Source organism: Aulonocara stuartgranti, assembly GCF_965226115.1.
Source record: "Aulonocara stuartgranti genome assembly, chromosome: 10".
NCBI lineage: Eukaryota > Metazoa > Chordata > Actinopteri > Cichliformes > Cichlidae > Aulonocara > Aulonocara stuartgranti.
This window is the reverse complement of record NC_138946.1, coordinates 5,833,340-5,851,843: the sequence shown is the minus strand read 5'-3', so window position 1 is coordinate 5,851,843 and position 18,504 is coordinate 5,833,340. Positions and strand designations below refer to the sequence as shown.

The 18,504-nt window shown below is 42.6% G+C and overlaps 1 protein-coding gene across 4 annotated transcripts in view; it reads right to left on the bottom strand.

Moving 5' to 3' along the window:
• gtf2ird1 (GTF2I repeat domain containing 1) overlaps positions 1–18,504 on the bottom strand; it is a 43,991-nt gene that overhangs the window by 23,528 nt on the left and 1,959 nt on the right. For all 4 annotated transcript variants that reach the window (XR_014279393.1, XM_082549927.1, XM_082549925.1 and 1 more), the window contains exons 2-6: positions 7,646–7,775; positions 6,068–6,209; positions 4,164–4,340; positions 3,843–4,026; positions 1,132–1,448 (exon numbers count right to left, since the gene is read on the bottom strand). Coding sequence is in view for 3 of the 4 variants with exons in the window: in XM_082549927.1 (XP_082406053.1) it covers positions 1,132–1,448; positions 3,843–4,026; positions 4,164–4,340; positions 6,068–6,209; positions 7,646–7,771 (946 nt within the window). In the remaining variant the exon portion in view is untranslated. The remainder of the gene's footprint in view (positions 1–1,131; positions 1,449–3,842; positions 4,027–4,163; positions 4,341–6,067; positions 6,210–7,645; positions 7,776–18,504) is intronic.

Here is an 18,504-nt window from a genome sequence, read left to right as displayed (position 1 = left end):
AAACCTAAGTGAACATACTGAATACCGAGGGCTATGAATGAAATGATTCCTCTAAGATGCGAGTATAACAAGGAAAAGTAGTGCTTGAGTGAAATACCAAACGGCAATGGTCTTTAACTGCAGATCTAACTCTTCTATTCAGACCTGAGGCACAGGAGAAAATACTTACCTAGAGCTTTTACTGTGTATTGTTAACATTAGGATCATCATCACGAATGCTCTGTGGATCTTACTTTTATACTACATTCATATAATAGCTCTTACTCTTCTTGAATTCAAGTTTTCGGTGTTTTATAGTAACTAGTGACGGTCATTCAGAAGGAAGGGGGAAAACACAAGGGCATGAAACAGTTGGGCCCAATCTAATGAATGTGGTTAAACATTTCCCTACAAACACTGCATGTGTAATAAAGAGCAATTTGAAGCCCTTCATCCCATTCTTAAATGTGTGGCACACATGTGTCAAATCAGCTTGTTGACTGTGGCTCATCAGGTAACAAGTGAACTGGACATGCATCACAATACTGCAGCTGATTTTTGTTTATGATCTAATTATGATCAAGTGATCAGAGCTGCAGCAAAATGATTTTCTTTGAATGGTTTAGGAGGACTGTTACACTCCTAGTTAGTAGTGCCAGCACCAGCCGAAGGTCCGAATGTAGAGAAGTCGGTGGGGACAGTTAACTGTTAAACTATGAATAATCAGCTTCACAGACATCTTTCACAAAACATCATAAACATCTGTTAAAAACACGGCTATAAATCACCATTTCAGAAGCAAGAAAAGTGCTTATTCTGCATGTGGCATCTTTTATTTTTGTAAATGAACCACAGTCTCTTCCTTTCTTACTCTGTGCCCTCCTCATCTGCACTGTTTGAGGTAATGTCCATAAAAGAAAACAAAGACCTATAGGTGCTTTCTTTAGTGATGCAAAGACCAGAAAACAGCTGTGTTCAGTAGGTTGGAAGCCAGCACTGTCTCCAGTTGCTGCTTCCAACTAGCAGGCACGGCCAGCAACACGTCCCCCCTAGCTGGATATACTATTAACCCCGAGACTCTGACATAACAACTCACCTCGCCCCTATTCCATTGCTGAAATCCACCTTTACACATGTTGTATGTTAGCTTACCAGTGTTAGCACTGTCTTTCACAGATGTGCTCTTCTCTGACCCAGGTGTCCAGTTGGCCAGCCTGTCCTTGCCCAGGTTGAGGAGAGACATGGGTTTGAAATCCAGCTTGCCGTCTGGGTGGGGTTTGGAGGACATGGGCATGCCGTACAGGAAGTTTGACAGAACAGAGTTGCTGGAAGTGGCGGGACTTGACGACGTGACTGCTTGCGCGGTCGTCTTCGCTGGGCCGTGGCTGCTTTGCGTCATGACCGCAGTGGAAGCGTTGTGATTGACATCAGTGCTAGACTTGGTTTCTCGAGACAAATCTTCCGGTTGCCTGTTCACAAAGACAACAACAAAATCAAAAAGGGAAATAACTTGTAGGGCTACAAACATGAGACTATTATGTTATGATTTGCTGCCTGATTGGTTAGAACATCCTTGATACCAAAAAGAATTAAATAATAGGCATTTAATAACATCATTTGGTCTCTTTACTTGCTGCCTCCAGCCCTTTGCTTTTCAAACAGGCCCAAAACTCCAATTAAATTCTGCACAGTCTCACAGTGCTGCATGTTCATATTCAGCTTCATTATACAGCAGTAGAGAGAGGAAATTCCCCAATTTGTTTTGGGCAAACATGTGACAGTTAGCTTTATTACACACAGAACAGAGTCTGAAACAACTGTCATGTTGCAAATTTTAATACGTCCTAATAAAATCATTTTTTGCAGCTGCTTGATCAAATAAAGTCTTAATGAATAAATGAGACTGAGCTAAAAAAGAATGTGGTCCTCAGTCTTGTGACTGCTGATCCTGGCCTGCTCCAGCACCAGTGCTTCTTCTTCCACAAACACTCACAAACCACGAGTGAAATCATTTCTGCCGTTTTGACTTTCCAAGTTTTTAAAAAATCCTTTCTCGTGGCGCAATAAATGCTGTGCAGAGTTTTGGTGTCTGTTAAGCCTTTAAATTAATGGATCTATTACTCAAAGTGGATTTCTTGGATTATACAGTGTTTGATTAATAACACAGCCACTTTCATTATTGTAATACAGCACTGTTCTCAGTCTGAACTCTTGCCAAGTACTTTAGCTGATATTCAGAGTTCATACTACCCTGTTACAGAGTGCTACAGAGCAACTGTTGTCATGGGGACAGGTATCCAGCTCAGCGGAGATTACTGTAGAGCTGGCTACACAGTTCAACACGCCCACTAACAGGGCAGGGGCACAAATCATTGCTTTCATGCCACATAAATATGTGCTAAGCAGTGAATTCAGGGAAAAACGGCATCAGATTAAGCCTCTGTGGAGTTACAGGGCCTGTGTTCAAACAGTCCACTTGTTTACCCACCCACTATACAGCATTTGCAATATAAGCTGTTCACTGGGGAGCAAGCGCTGACAGCTGTTTTAGTGAAACATGAACAGTTTATGCAACTAGATGTCTGGTAGGATGTAACACGCTACTACTGCTGTTAGTGGACCACGACAAAACAGCAAAAACAGAAGTATGCACTACAAAGTATTAGCTGGCAAAACATGAGAAAAACATGCAAACAGGAGAAACATGCAAAGCTAAAGACGACTGCAGCGGTCAGGACTGTGTGGATCTCCTCTAAATAATATGTACAAACTGCACTTGTAAAGCTCACAAGTCTGCCACAACTATGCACAGTCATTTGAGAGCAGTTTTGGGTTGAGAGCAGTCTTTAAAGACTGGCCGAACAGCCACCACCACCAAATTCAATATTCTGTCTACTTGAAAGGCGCGTCTCTAATATATTTCAGACACTGCTAACAATTATGTGCCTGCTATCGTTAATTATTTATGTGGCTGAAACCAAAAGCAGAACATCTGCACCACATCTAAGGCTAAGGACAAAACAGCATAGCTGTTTTTGGATAAGCACATGTTGTAGTTTACATGCATCTCTCCAAATGACAAAAATCTGTGTACATTTAACTTTATTTAGAACATATTTCAGCTGGACTTTATCTACCTACACAAGCATAGCGACAATTAAAGCCGTATTTGTGCTATGTGCAACATTTTGTCACCCATGAAAAGCAATGAAACACATTAAAATATCATTTTTTAGAAGCAGCTGACCAAGTAGATTAAAGGTAGATGACTAAAACACGCCTTAAATGTTTCTTTTTTGTAGCCATTTAATTTTTTATTCTGTTTGATTGCTATAGGAAGGCCAGTCAAGCTGCTGTTCTTGTTTATGATATTCAGCAGTCTCTCGTCCCTTGGTCGGACATCCACACCAACTGGAGTGGAGCTGGTGATGATAGTGCTTCTGCTCTGTAGAGCCACTCTCAGCTTGAGGATCATTCAAAGCTGATGTCGCTACGTAGAGCTGGAAGAATGAGCACCAACTGCACGCTACAGTCCGACACGGTGGACATGGAGACTTACTGGTGAGGCAGCTGATTATAGCTCCATATTTATTCTTCTTTATAAACTCCAACATGCGTGCACCTCCATTTACTAAGTTTGTACACAAATACATCCAGTATTTCCACGTAAATTAATTGTATCTTTTAAAACTCTATCTACGACGGATGCACCAAAGTCTGTTCACTTCCAATTAAAAACTGCACAAGAAAACATATCAGGGCAACTAACACAAGTTCATCTTCACATTGGAGTTATCAGAAATGCAACAACTGCTTTCAGAATGCGATCCAACCATTCACAGTCTCTCACTTTGCAGACTCACCTTTTCACGGTGAAGTGGATGCGATGGCTCTGCTCCAGGATCTTCATCAGTGTCTTGGTGTCATACTCAGAGGGCTTCTTCAGGGCGACTCCCTCAGGCAAACCATGAGCCACCACGCAGCCGGGGTCCTTCTGGATCCACTCATAAGGCACAGGGACCAGGCTGCTCTTTCCCACAGCCTCACCTGCATACCGCATGACGCACTGAGTTTTGCTACCTGACTTCCAAGAAACTATATAAAAGTGGCTCCCTATGCTCCAAACATGGATTGCTTCGGCACTGCTTTATGAAAAAATCTGGTTTAAAAAAGGGACTACTCACTGTAGAGCACAGTGAAGACCTCCTCCACCATCTTCCTCAGAACAAAGATGTTGGACTGGGCATCTGATGGAGCTCTCGGTTTCCCATGTTCAGCATCCTTACTCAGTTTGCTGAGATCGCCCTCCTGGTCTTTGGTATGGGAATTTGCTGCAGTCAGATTTTGCAGGCATGGCACCCCTGACCCCAAATAAAAGAGAAATGACTTTAAAAATGTCCAAATGAGCTACAGTATGATTTAGGATTAAGTAAACTCTTTACCCCAACAAAGTCATTCATTTGTCTTTGAAGGTTAAAAACAAAACAAAACAAAAAACAAATGACTGAGAGTCTGGTTCCTAAAACTAATGACTATGTCACCTTTTGAAAAATAGTGTCATATAAAACGAATGACTTGTTTTTCCAACAATGTGCCTAGATGAATGAAAATAATCTCCAATAAAGCGGGGAACATTAAGCCGTTCAGTTTGAGTCTTAAATAAATCAAAGCAAAGTTGAGCCAATGTTCTCAGTAACAGATGCCTGATGAAAATTAAACTTGATGAACTGGTGTTACGGGCATAGACAGTATAAAAGAAGGACGGGGCTAGCGTGACATCACCCAGTGGGCTCTGATGTCCTGTTGCGAAGCCTGTAGCGTTTTTAGCAGTCGCCATCTTGACAAGACGGGGATAGATCTGACCATGAAAGCATTCAAATATTCAGTTTAATATTCAGTATGTGCCAAATCACAACACAAATCACCTCGAGGTGCTTTATGTTGTCAGGTAAAGACCCTACATTAATAAAGAGAAACCCCCAACAATCATACAATATGAGCAGTGGGCGACAGTGAGAAGGAAAAACTGCTTTTCAATAGGAAGAAACCTTCCACAGAACGTGGCTCAGCCAAAGGCAGCTGTCCACTGCTTGACTTTTCAGACCTGGACTCTACGTCCATCTTTTAAACTGTCCATGGTTACGGGGGAGGATATACTGCGAACTGAGTGTATTATCTGTTGCTTCACCTTACCTCTCAAGTAAGGTGAACAAAGGGGGCTAAATGGACCAATGCCAACTTCTAAAATATATTCAACTTACAACCTTGGATGCTAGCATAGCTAATGGAAATGAGAGTAAAAGGAAGGAGTAAGAGACGCGAAGAGACACAAAATCAACAATAAATATACACAAAAAACCAAATATAACAAAAAACCAAGATAATATTGGTCTTCCAGCCAAAAAATATGACAATAATATATGTCTGTGGGTTAGGGTCTCTTGAGTCACATGAATCTTGTGCTGGCTAAGTGAAAAGTTGGATTTTTAAAAAACATTATTTGTAGCATCGGCACAAAAGGAAGTGATAAATTATAGCAAAAAAACAAAACAAACAAAGTATCGTTTACTGGCCAAATTGCTGTTGTAAACAACCTGTGGTGTGAGTCAGAACTGTTATGAAAGTGTTTGTCCGCTCCATTACTTTGCTCAGTTCTAATAGAAAAATGGAATATTAATTTATCTCCTCCTCCTACAAATGCACGGTGGGTTTTTAAAAGGAGTGCTATAAAGTACTGTCAGTAAATTTGTAAACATAATTCATCAAATGGCTTTGCTAAATAAGATATGATGAGACACTTTGCTGATGTATTGTTATTTGGGATAAAAAGGGGGGGAAATGTGGCTCTGCATCTGCTTTGGTGATTTATTTCATGGCGACATCATTTGATGTTGAGGTAAGCTGCCGTGATTATTAAAGCTCAGATAATCTGCATCTGTGCAAGCACAAAACGAAGATTTCTTCGGGGACACAAGTGACACAAGCGTATTTTAAGTAACGACCTCACAGCTGCGGCTGTAATGAGAGTGATCGATGTTCTACTAAGACTGAATGAATTATGGGAAACGATGTTCAGAGCGGTGCTTACGGCAAAACTTGTAGAAGTCTGTTTGGATTTCCCTCCTGGAGTTGAGGAACACTCTCCCCTTTTCTGTGCCGACGGCGATCACGCTGTCCTCGTGCACGGTGACGCACGCCACCTCGGCGTTTAGTTTAGACATCGCCATGCACTGCAAAACAAGGAAGCTTTTAGGTTTACAAAGGACCGAAACACTTTGTAAACTGATGGCTTAAGCAAACAAAATGAAAATGTCAGTGACGACTTCCAGTTGTGGTGAAGAACTTCACGTACACTTCCATGTTGGGCATGAATCTTTGTAATTTTTGGCTTTTAAGGGTTTCCTTGAACTGTTCTTTATTCAGAGTACAATAATTGTACAACATGCATCTCTAATGACATTCAAAAACAAGAACTGAGTTGTTTCCTTTTTTAGATTTTCTCTAATCCACATGTGGTTTAAAGGACACATAGAGGCTCAAATTACACAAACACACGTCCTTACAAGTTGTACTTGGACCAGATGCTTTTGGTTCCAGTCAGTAAGCTTCTGGCATAATTCTGGCTGGATATTTGACCGGGTCAGGTTCCTGGCACATGAATGGCTTTTAAGCATACTCTTCTAATTTGAAATAAGGTTGAGGTCGGGCCTTTGGGAAGCCCATTTCAAAAGCCGAATATTAAGCCAGCTTCAGTGCGTGTTTGGGATCATTGTCCTGTTGGAACACCCAGTTGTGTCCAAGTTTTAACCATCTGGCTGTTGATTTGAGGTTAGGTTATAGAATTTGGAAGCACTCTGCCTCATTCATTCATTATTCATTATTCCATCCACTACCACTGGCAGCAAAACAGCCCCAGAGCATGATTCTACCACCTCCATACTTGACACCGACCTTCCTTAAGTTTGAAAGCCTAACCTTTGGTCCTCCAACTATAACTCTTGTACTGCAACTAAATAGCTAAATTATTGTCTCGTATAACCATAAAACTTCTCCAGAGGGGATTTGGCTCGTCCAGGTTTGCAGCTGCAAATTTCAGTTGACCATGAAGTTGTCGAATTTAGAGTTTAAAAGTGTATGACTACTTCTGATCAAAACTGTAAGAGTCAACGCATGGCGGTTTATTTATTAGCCAAAATGAATCCAGGAATAAACGCAGGACTTCTGTAAGTGGACAACACGCCTGGTGACCCCCCCCCCCCCCCCTCCCCCAAACTATATACACAGTTAAATTAGACCAATGAAGTTATTTAATTTGCAGAGACAATGACTTTGCTGTTTCTCATAAGCTTGCATTTCTTAGTATGGAGCAAGACTTCCTCCATATAGGAATCATTTACTGGCTTTTACTTGAAACACGTTAACAAAAATTATTAACAATCTTGATATTACTAGAAGAACTGCGTCCTTATTTTCTTGGAATTAAGCAAAATACACTATTCCTCCCTTATATTCAATGCATGCTCACATAAACAGAAAAAGTAAAAACTATAGTAACACTTTTAAGGTGGATTTCATGAAATGTTTAGGAAAAAAATGTCATTTTGGCCCCACATGTCAAAATCTCCAACAGGAAATAACGCTGTATGACCCTTGATTATGAACGTACCACTGAGTCGAGGGCAGACACCAGGCTGGTGAGGATCTCCTGTCTGGCTGACACCAGCGGGACCTGTGGCTCGCCGCGGGAGTTCGTCCTGATGCCGTCGCATGCCAGCTTCCTGATCTGAGCCATGCCTCTGCGGGGACCGGATGAACACAGTTTAGACAGGCAGCCACAGAGCGACACAGACAAACCCTGCATGTGTCTGAGGATGCATTCCTGTACACATGCTGCAGTGACCTGCATTCAAAGCAGGTTCTGCTGACATCATGTGGTTTGACTTTAAGCAAATATAAGCTTTTATTCAGAACGCTGAGCTCTGAAAGGTGAATAATTAATTCAGAAGGGAGGGAGGGTTTCCTTCACCTGTTTCACACAAATACGAGTCTACAGGCCTCATTAGGCTGGACTGGGACTTTTAAAGTGATTGCTGAGCAGATATATTTACCATCTTTAATGTGCCAGCATGCTAACATTATCACAAAACAAAAAGCAGAAGAGAAACTTACTGGAAACCGCTTTAACTGATGTATAGAAGCAGGACCACAACTTAGACGCTTCTTTTCCTGTTATATGCCTATAAATGGATTCCTGCCATGCACGCCTGTTTGTTCTCATTCTCCATGCCCCATCCACCCACCCCTCTACTTTCTTTCTAATATCACCTCTCTTAGGGGCCCCAGGGGGGGGTCTACAGAGCAAAGAAGCAATCGTAGATCCATGCCAAAGTCATCATGCTGCTCCACCGTTCCCATCTGCCAGATGCAACTTGCACAATTCAGCTTCACTAAAGGAGTATGAACTTCAGAGGGGGGGATCGGGATTCATCCTCTGTGGAACATGAGTGCCAGGAGAATTATCCTGGTTACAGATTTTCCAAATTGTCCAACTGAGTGCCTCCAAGCTTATTAAATCCTTTTCAATACTGGTTTCATGTGCACTACAAGATAATGACGTAAATTCACAGCATGGGAGCTTTGGCACACCTGAGTCACCTGCAAATCTTTTGTTTGTACATTGTGTTTAGGCACAGAGACTTAAAAAAAAACCAGTCGTGCTGACATTGAAAAACCTGTTTAGGACTACTCTTTTTAAAAAAGAGACCAGAGTAAGTGAACTGAAAGACTCAAACCCACAAACTGAACTGACAGTGGCACCGATATCAATCAAATCCATTCAATCCATTCCGTTAATACAGCATAGTGAGTACAGCCTCAATTCTTAACCTCATGAACTCCAGAAGACGTTACAATGAGAGTCTGCTGCATGTTGATATGAGTATGATATGAGTTGCCTGTCCGTCAGAGGATAGACTTTAAAGTTCTGATGCTGGCCTATAAAGCTCTGAATGGTTTAGGACCAAAATACATCAATGACCTCCTGACCCAGTATGAACCATCCAGATCCCTCAGGTCATCTGGATCCGGTCTTTTATCAGTTCCCAGAGTCAGAACCAGACACGGAGAAGCTGCATTCAGCTTTTATGCTCCTTATATCTGGAACAAACTCCCAGAAAGCCTCAGATCAGCTGAAACACTCAGTTTATTTAAATCCAGGTTGAAGACTCACCTGTTCTCAGCTGCATTTGAATAAAGCACCAAATCCACACTTTAAGCTTAAATTTCAAAACTTACATTTAACTACTGATTTTATCTACTGTTCTGATTTTATCTGTTTTGATTTTATATACTGTTGTTTGTTTGTTTGTTTGTTAATTAGTTAGTTAGTTTATTTGCTTGTTTTAATCAATTTTAAATCATGCTTTTTATTTGTTCTTGTTTCTAATGTCTCTGTAAAGCACTTTGAATCACCTTGTTGTTGAATTGTGCTATACAAATAAACTTGCCTTGCCTTGCCTTGCCTTGATATGAGTTGATATACCTAATCCCCGCGTACAGACAGAGGCTGAAGCTCTCCAAACCTGTCGTGAGGACTAAAAAACTGTGGAGCAACGAGGCTGTGGAGGAGCTTCGCACGTGTTTGGAGTCTACAGACTGGGACACAATGAAGGCTGCTTCTAACAGCTTGGACGAGTTTACGGACAGTGTCACCTCCTATATCCACTTCTGTGAGGACAGCATTGTGCCATCACGCACCAGGGTGAGTTATAACAATGACAAACCCTGGTTTACTCCTAAACTCAAAAAGCTGTGGCTGGAAAAGAGAAAGGCGTTCAGAAGCGGAGACAGGGACTGCTACAGAGAGCCCAAGTACAGGTTCACTAAAGAAGTGGACATTGCTAAACATCAGCACTCTGAGAAGATGCAGCAGCAGATCTCAGAGAATGACTCGGCCTCTGTGTGGAAAGGTTTTAGGAATATCACAAACTGCGACTGGGGAGAGTGCCCGCCCTATAGAAGACATCCTGCATCGTCCCGGTCCCCAAAAAGAACCGGCCCAATGAGCTGAATGACTTCCGACCGGTGGCACTGACGTCACATCTTATGAAGACTCTAGAGCGGCTCTTCCTCAACCTCCTCTGACCACAGGTACAACATGCCCAGGACCCACTACAGTTTGCATACAAGGCGGGTGTCGGAGTGGAGGATGCCATCCTGTACCTCCTACACAGAGCCCACTCACACCTGGATGGGGGAAAAGGCACGGTCAGGATCCTGTTTCTTGACTTTTCCAGTGCCTTTAATACCATCCGGCCCTGTATGCTTCAAGAAAAACTGAACAGGATGGAGGTGGACCCCTGCCTGGTGGCTTGGATCTCCGACTACCTCACCGACAGACCACAGTACGTCAGGCTGAAGGACATCACGTCTGACACAGTGGTCAGCAGCACAGGAGCACCACAGGGAACTGTGCTGTCCCCTCTTCTCTTCACCCTGTACACCTCTGACTTCTGCTACAACTCTGAATTATGCCACATTCAGAAGTTTGCAGACGACACAGCCATCATGGGGTGTATCTGGGATGATCAGGAAGAGGAGTACAGAAGTCTGGTGAGGAACTTTGTCGCATGGAGTCACACAAACCACCTGCAACTCAACACCTCAAAGACTAAGGAACTGGTTGTGGACTTCGGGAGGTCTAGAGCAGGTCCACTGCCGGTTCAGATAGAGGGGGAGGAGGTGGAGGTGGTCAACAAGTACAAGTACCTCGGGCTGTGGGTGGACAATAAACTGGACTGGTCATGCAACACAGAGCACCTGTATAAAAAAGCCCAAAGCCGACTGTACTTCCTCAGGAGGCTGAGGTCTTTTAACATCTGCAGGAAGCTCCTGAGGATGTTTTACCAGTCGGTGGTTGCTGGAATACTTTTCTATGCTGTGGTGTGCTGGGGGAGCAGCACAGCAAAGAAGGACTCATCCAGGCTGGAGAAACTGATCAGGAGGGCTAGCTCTGTGGTCGGCATGAAGCTGGACACTCTGGTGACAGTGGCAGAGAAAAGGACACTAAAGAAACTGATGGACATTATGAACAATGCTGGGCATCCTCTGCACACGGCCATAAACAATCAGAAGAGTCTGTTCAGTGACAGGTTGCTTCTCCCAAAGACAAGAACTAACAGACTTAAAAACTCCTTTGTCCCACACGCCATCAGACTGTTTAACTCCTCTCTGGAGGGGAGAGGGAGGGGAAACAGGAGGACAAAGGAGGGGGGAACAACTAAGCTGTAGTGCCTCTTCACCTCACTGTGCAATACCTTTTGTGCAATACTTTTGTAAATAGTCAACAGTGCAATAGACTCAATACTTGAAATGTGCAATTCACTTGTATTTTTATTTTTATTCCTATTTATTCTATTTATCCCCTTCCTATATTTTATTTATATTGTCTCTGTATTTATATATATGTGTGTGTGTATAACTCTGTAACTTCTGTCGGTGCTGTGCTTTTTTGGAAATCGAATTTCCCAGAGGAACCCACCCGAGGGATTAATAAAGTTCTATCTAATCTAATCTAATCTAAAACTACAAGCCTAAAACCCCCCACTCCACTGATGACTTGCTCTTAGCCAACACCCTTAACGACTTCTACTGCCGTTTTGACGAGCCATCAGGCAGCCTTCACACCTCCAACGGCCCCAACAATAGAGGCACTTTGGACACTAATTCCCCCACCTCTCCCCCCTCCATAGAGCCATCACCACCTTCAAACTGTTCACCTACAACACCCCCCTCCTCACCCCACACAAAAGAGGATTTCACACCACCTCCTCCCACCACAACTCTTCATATTCATGAAGCAGATGTGAGGAAGCAGTTTAAGAACCTGAATGCTCGGAAAGCTCCCGGCCCAGACGGTGTGTCTCCTGCCACCCTCAGACACTGTGCAAACGAGCTGGCCCCAGTGTTTTCTGGCATTTTCAACTCCTCACTGCAGGCATGTCATGTGCCTGCCTGCTTCAAGTCCTCCACCATAATCCCTGTCCCCAAGAAACCTAGGATCACTGGACTAAATGACTACAGACCCGTGGCTCTGACATCTGTGGTCATGAAGTCTTTTGAGCGCCTAGTTCTCTCCCATCTCAGGACCCTCACGGCCCCCCTCCTGGACCCCCTGCAGTTTGCATATAGAGCCAACAGGTCTGTAGACGACGCCATCAACATGGCCCTACACTTCATCCTGCAGCATCTGGACTCCCCAGGAACCTACGCCAGGATCCTGTTTGTGGACTTCAGCTCTGCCTTCAACACCATCCTTCCAGACCATCTCCGAGACAAGCTTTCCCAGATGAATGTGCCTGATCCCATCTGCCGGTGGATCACTGACTTCCTGACGGACAGGAAGCAGCATGTGAGGCTGGGAAAGAATGTTTCGGACTCCCGGACCATCAGCACCGGCTCCCCTCAGGGCTGTGTTCTTTCTCCTCTGCTCTTCTCCCTGTACACCAACTGCTGCACCTCCACCCACCAGTCTGTCAAGCTAATCAAGTTTGCAGATGACACCACCGTTATTGGGCTCATCTCTGACGGGGATGAGTCTGCCTACAGGAGGGAGGTTGAACGTCCGGTGTCCTGGTGCAGCCACAACAACCTGGTGCTGAATGCCCAGAAGACAGTGGAGATTATTGTGGACTTCAGGAAGCACACAGCCCCACTCCCCCCCATCATCCTGACTGACACCCCCATCACCTCTGTGGACTCATTCCGCTTCCTGGGTACCACCATCACCCAGGACCTGAAGTGGGAGCCCACCATCACCTCCGTCATCAAGAAAGCCCAGCAGAGGATGTACTTCCTGAGGCAGCTGAAGAAATTCAACCTGCCAACACGGACGATGATGCAATTCTACACTGCAATCATCGAGTCCATCCTCACCTCCTCCATCATCGTGTGGTACGCTGGAGCCACTATCAGGGACAAACAGAGACTGCAGCGTGTTTGTTGTGCGCTCTGCTGAGAAGGTGATTGGCTGCAGACTCCCATCTCTGCAGGACCTGTACACCTCCAGGACATTGCGGCGTGCAGCTCGGATCTCAGTTGACCCTTCTCACCCTGGACACAGTCTGTTTGACCTGCTCCCCTCAGGCAGGAGGCTCCGGTCCATTCGCACCAGAACCTCTCGCCATAAGAACAGTTTCTTCCCCTCTGCTGTTGGACACATGAACAATAACCGTATGACTGTTCCCACCACTAACACATGACCCTACGCTGTGTCACTGCATCATTCCATGTTTGGCACTGATCACCACCTGCACTCATGTATATATCTTTCTACGTAGCACTCTTAATTCTTATTCTCATGTATATATCTCATGTATAGCTCATGCACATATCTTTCTACGTAGCACTTTTAACTCTTATCCCTACTTTTATTTTTTCATGTCTATTTAAGTGCTATTTATGACACTACGTTTGCACTGAAGCACCGCAGCAATTTCCTAATGTTGTAAACCTGCTCAACATTTGGCAATAAACCCCTTTCTGATTCTGATTCTGATTCTGAGTGCAAGAAATTAATTCTGCATACGTCTCAGCTGAATGCAAGAAAATTACAATGAAGTTATCACTGTCAAGACATTTTTTCATCCTCTGTTAAACCAAACACGTAATTTGTGGATATTTGTATTATTTAAAATGTTTTTCATATGAGCCACGGTTCACTGTAATTAAATTATTAGAAGTAGAAAACCTATTATGTGAAAAAAGCAGATACATTTCGGGTGTCATAACTCACAGGCCAGTTCCTGTTTAATTCCTGATTGAAAACACCACAACGCTGCGTACAACCATACACTCTGTCACTGGGACCTTAAACTTTTCTCCTTAACAGATCTTGGGTGTTAAAAAAAAAGAGGTACTGGTTACAGATTATTAAAATGAGTCCTTATGTTTCCAAAATAACTGCATCAGCATCGTATCGTATGAGTAGCTAAATCAAGGAAGGAAGGCATAGAAAAAACGGGCCATGTAAACAAAAAAAGCAAAGCTGCAAACAGACAGGAAGTGTTAAAGAAAAGCTGCTCGGCTAAAGCCAGGCACTATGTTCTCATGGCAACTGAAACCCGTCTCCTTGGAAACTAATCTCGGGGCATTTGAACAATGCAGCTCTGGCCTTTAATCTCTCCAGACACTGGGAACCATTATACTAGCCTCTGGCAAGCCCAAACCACTGACTCAATAGAGAGAGAGGACACAGAGGCAGAGAGACAGACAAGAGGCAGAGGGAGGAAGAGGAGGGTGGGTGTGGTGGGGTTCAGCTGCACCAGTTTGAACGTGCCAAGTCTATTGGCCATCTAAATCTGCATCCCCTGAGGCCACAGCAAACATTACCCCCTCCCTCCCTCCTAAATTATTATGGCCTGGAAATAGATGGCCTCTTTCCCTCGCATATTTAAAAGGCAAAGGAAGCAGAGAGAGAGGGACAAACGGTGGGGATAAGCAGAGGCTCGGGATAATGCCATGTCAATTGCTTTGCGAGAGGAAGCTCAAGCATAATGTCACAGTGCTGTTATGATTCTCAGTGACTATTGAAGAGTTCAACATGGAACGGCTTTCATAAATAAAGCAATGCTCAAAATCAATGAGTCTATTATGATCCCGAAAGAAAAGGAAAGCCAAGATTATTTATTGCAAATCCAGCTGTTGATGGAGAATGAGGTGAACTTTGCAGGCATGCGGGGACTATTCACTATGATTTCATCCAGACAGTCACTTTTACAAAAGCTCAATTATACTCTAAGCCTGCAAAAAGAGGCTTACGATCGTTGTTAGTATAAGCAACAGTCATGCAGTTTATTTAACATAACAGGGGTTTTTCCTGAAGGTAAAGAAACTACGCCGCCCACCAGAAAGGGGTTGTCCTTGGACTGTGCCCAAGCTGTGCCCAGCTTGCTCAAAGTAACAGGAAAATGTGGAGATTTCTTTAAAGTAAGGCTACACTGACTCTTTGTCTTAACCATCTACGGACCAGTTGTACTAAGGTCCAAAATACTCCTACTATTCCTACTGTATATTACTGTACACTACTATTCTTATTGTATATATTGTATATCATATATCTTATTCATCTGTTCCTCTGTCTCTCCTGCTGCTTTGAGCATGTACATGACAAAATAATTTCCCTCGGGATAAATAAAGTTGTTCTTATTCTTATTCATAAAAATCATCCTGGACTAGGGCTGCCACGATTAGTCGACTAGTCACGATTATGTTCACTATCAAAATCATCGACGACTAATTTAATAGTCGACGCGTCGTTTGAAGCTTTGTAAGATCCCAAAAGACGCAGGAATAAGTAGTAGGATTTAAGAATGTAACAACGGACTGAAACAGAAGATGGCAGCACTGCATGTACAAGAATGCCAGCTGCCGTTAAACCCCGAAGAAGAAGAAGAAGCTCTGTCCCAGAATTCATAGCGCAGCCCTGCTCAGTTTCCGACAATGGCGGCAGCTAGTTAGTTTTAATATTACTTATTATTCTTTCTGGGTCAGTAAATAAACGTTTAACATATTTTCAGGCGAGAATGTAGCTGTGTAAACCTCAAATATCTGCTCAGTTTATCAAGACACCGCATATTTTCAAAAGCGCTTCGACGTTTTCGGAGACTTCTGTTGCCCACTAGCTCGTTAGCGAGCAGGGGGCTAGGCTCACTAGAGCCGTGAGAACACCGGACTCCCGGCAAATCGTTTTCAAACCCACCGCCGTCCTTCGCTACTCAGGTTGAACATATATAAGTCACATAGATAACTTAAAAATGTTATTGTTTGGCTTTTTTTAGTATTTTATTTGTTCCTGAGTAAATCGGTTTGGCTGAGATTGAAGTTAGTTTTTACACAGCTGAATAAACGTCAAGCAGACAGCTGATTATCAGAAGTGTGAGATGCTCAAGAATATACTCCGGTGTCCTATTATATTTTAGATAGCAAGGAGCAGACGGCTGAGTTTATTAAACTTCACCTAAACAATCTGCAGATTTCATTAAAATTTAATAAACTATCATCTTGTCTTTATTTTTAGTTAGCACATACCTTAAACACTTAAAGCTGTAAGCTAATGGTAGTTATATAAGAGCAGATGCTGCTGGTGCAATAAGCTGTACGTTTTACGTCCAATGGATGCATGATCTGATTAGTCGACTAATCGCAAAAATAATCGGTGACTAGTCGACTATCAAAATAATCGTTTGTGGCAGCCCTATCCTGGACAGAACAATTTTGAGCCATTGATAAAGGTCCTGCCTGCTAGGGCTGCTCAATTATAGCAAAACTCTTAATGACATTCATTTTTGTCCAGTACTGACAATATGGTTATTTAATACAAATGTTCACATAAACTGGAAAAATGGTGGATTTACTCAATTTAAAAAAGGAAGACAGATAAAACTCTTTTTATTAAGAGAGTTTTCAGTAACTCTGATTGCAGCTCAAATGAATAAACTAAATGAATGAATGTGACCTGAATTAAAGCAGCCACAGCCTGGCAACGAGCAAATGGGAACTACATGAAAGAGCAAAAATGAAGGAAAAGAACATGCTGCATGGGAAAACGCACAAATTAAAGAAAAACTTTATTTTTATAAATAAACCACAATTGACTTTTAAATGAAAATTCAATTCCATTAATTCGCCTATAACATAATCAGTAACCCGATATGACACAAAAGACATACGACTTTCTCTCTATCTGGTTATGATCTAGTCAACTTGCAGTGTTTCGAATGCGTGTTAAGATTCTCTGCAAACTGCCTGAGCATCATCATCAGCAAGTGGTAAATGAATATAATGAATTCAGCTTAATGCAAAACCAAAACTCAGTCTGAGTGCTCAGATGTTAATTGACACAAGACATTTTTATGATCACATGAAACAAAAAACTCAGCGTAGCTATTATACCTCAAGTCTTAATGTTTTACTTTCTACAAACAGGGCGAAACGTAGCCACATCAAGTCAAAACCCCTTATTTTCTGTAATATACAGTGCTGTTGTTGTACTATAATGGATGCTTATATTAAACATAACCTAAGTTCAAACAATGAAGTCAGCATATGTACAAGTAATCCCTGTGAGCCTAAAACTCAGCCTTCCTACTGCTTTAAAACTGACGTTTCTTCCTACTGTTGGCTCTGTATGATGTCATTAAGAGTTAAGCTGTATGTTTTACAGTCATCACCGGCACACAGCTCTTGACGTGAGCACAGAAGCCCCTCCTACTGCTGTTCAAACCTTCTTTTTGTGAGAAGCAGCCAATCGGGAGGGTTGGCTTTCGGGGTGATACTTCTGTAAAGCTTGTCGTCTCAAACTAACCACTAAAGGACTTTTATACATACATTTATACAGCGCTTTTACGTTTCCACACACCCCGATGGATTAATTAGGGTCAGTATCCAGGATTATACTGTCAATCTTTCTCTCAGAAGATCACCTACTCTACCTCCTGAGTGTAAAAAGAATAAATACATGGTGCTGGAAATGAGCAGAATAGGTCCCCTTTAAGATATTTAGCCACTGTTTTTGAAGGCACTAAAACTTTAGATTTTAATTCCCTAAATAAATACTAAACCTCTATCTTGCATCAGAGGTAGGCAAGGTTAATGTTAGTGTGATTCATAAGGTTCAATGTTTCTTGCTGACTAAGGTGAATTAAAGATAGACCTATTTTAGTACGAGGTGCTCCTATAGAACTTATGTGGTGTAGGGACAGCACCTGGTCTACTGCAATTCTTACAAATGTAGACATCTTTTCATGTATTTGTGGCTCAAAGGTGTGTTTCAAAAAAGATCAAATTACATAAAGAAACTATAAATAAAAAGGCCTGCAGGTAAACACCAATTATATTTAAATATATATATATAACTAACTATTAATCCTAAATGGTGTACCATAATAATACCACTCAAGGTCACCATCACAGAGAGAAGGGTTTCCAGCACACCTGCTTAGCCGCACAGGTGTCTCCAATTATTGTGGCTGATTAGGCCTGTGCTCAGGTTGAAGGTTTAAGCTAATGGCAAAGCTTCGTGAACCAAAATAACTGGGTGTGTCCTGCGATGTTAAATTTCCACTGTGTTATAGCCAACATCAGGTAATGGAGGTGCTTTTAAAACAATCCTTTCCTGTTCACAGATTTGTGAAGTATAGATGTGGGAAAAGCATCGAAAGCTAGTTTGTGATGCACTACTCAAGGTTGAAACTGATTGTAAACGAAGTTTAATTTCTGTATTTCATCCTTTCATAGCTTTGAAATGTTTTCAAATGGGGGTCAATTTTGCCTTGGATCTAACCAGAAAAAGCAATGTGAACTGAGTTTTTATTGTGCCGTTTATGATGCCGCTGTGCTCAAAAAGCCAGTGTTTCAGGCTGGCATAAGTAGCATATTTGTGTGAGGAAACTGAGCCGAAAACAGACTGAAATCGTTCCAACTGGTGGTGTGCAACTTAAGAGTCTGTAAATGTTTTAGTTTCACCGG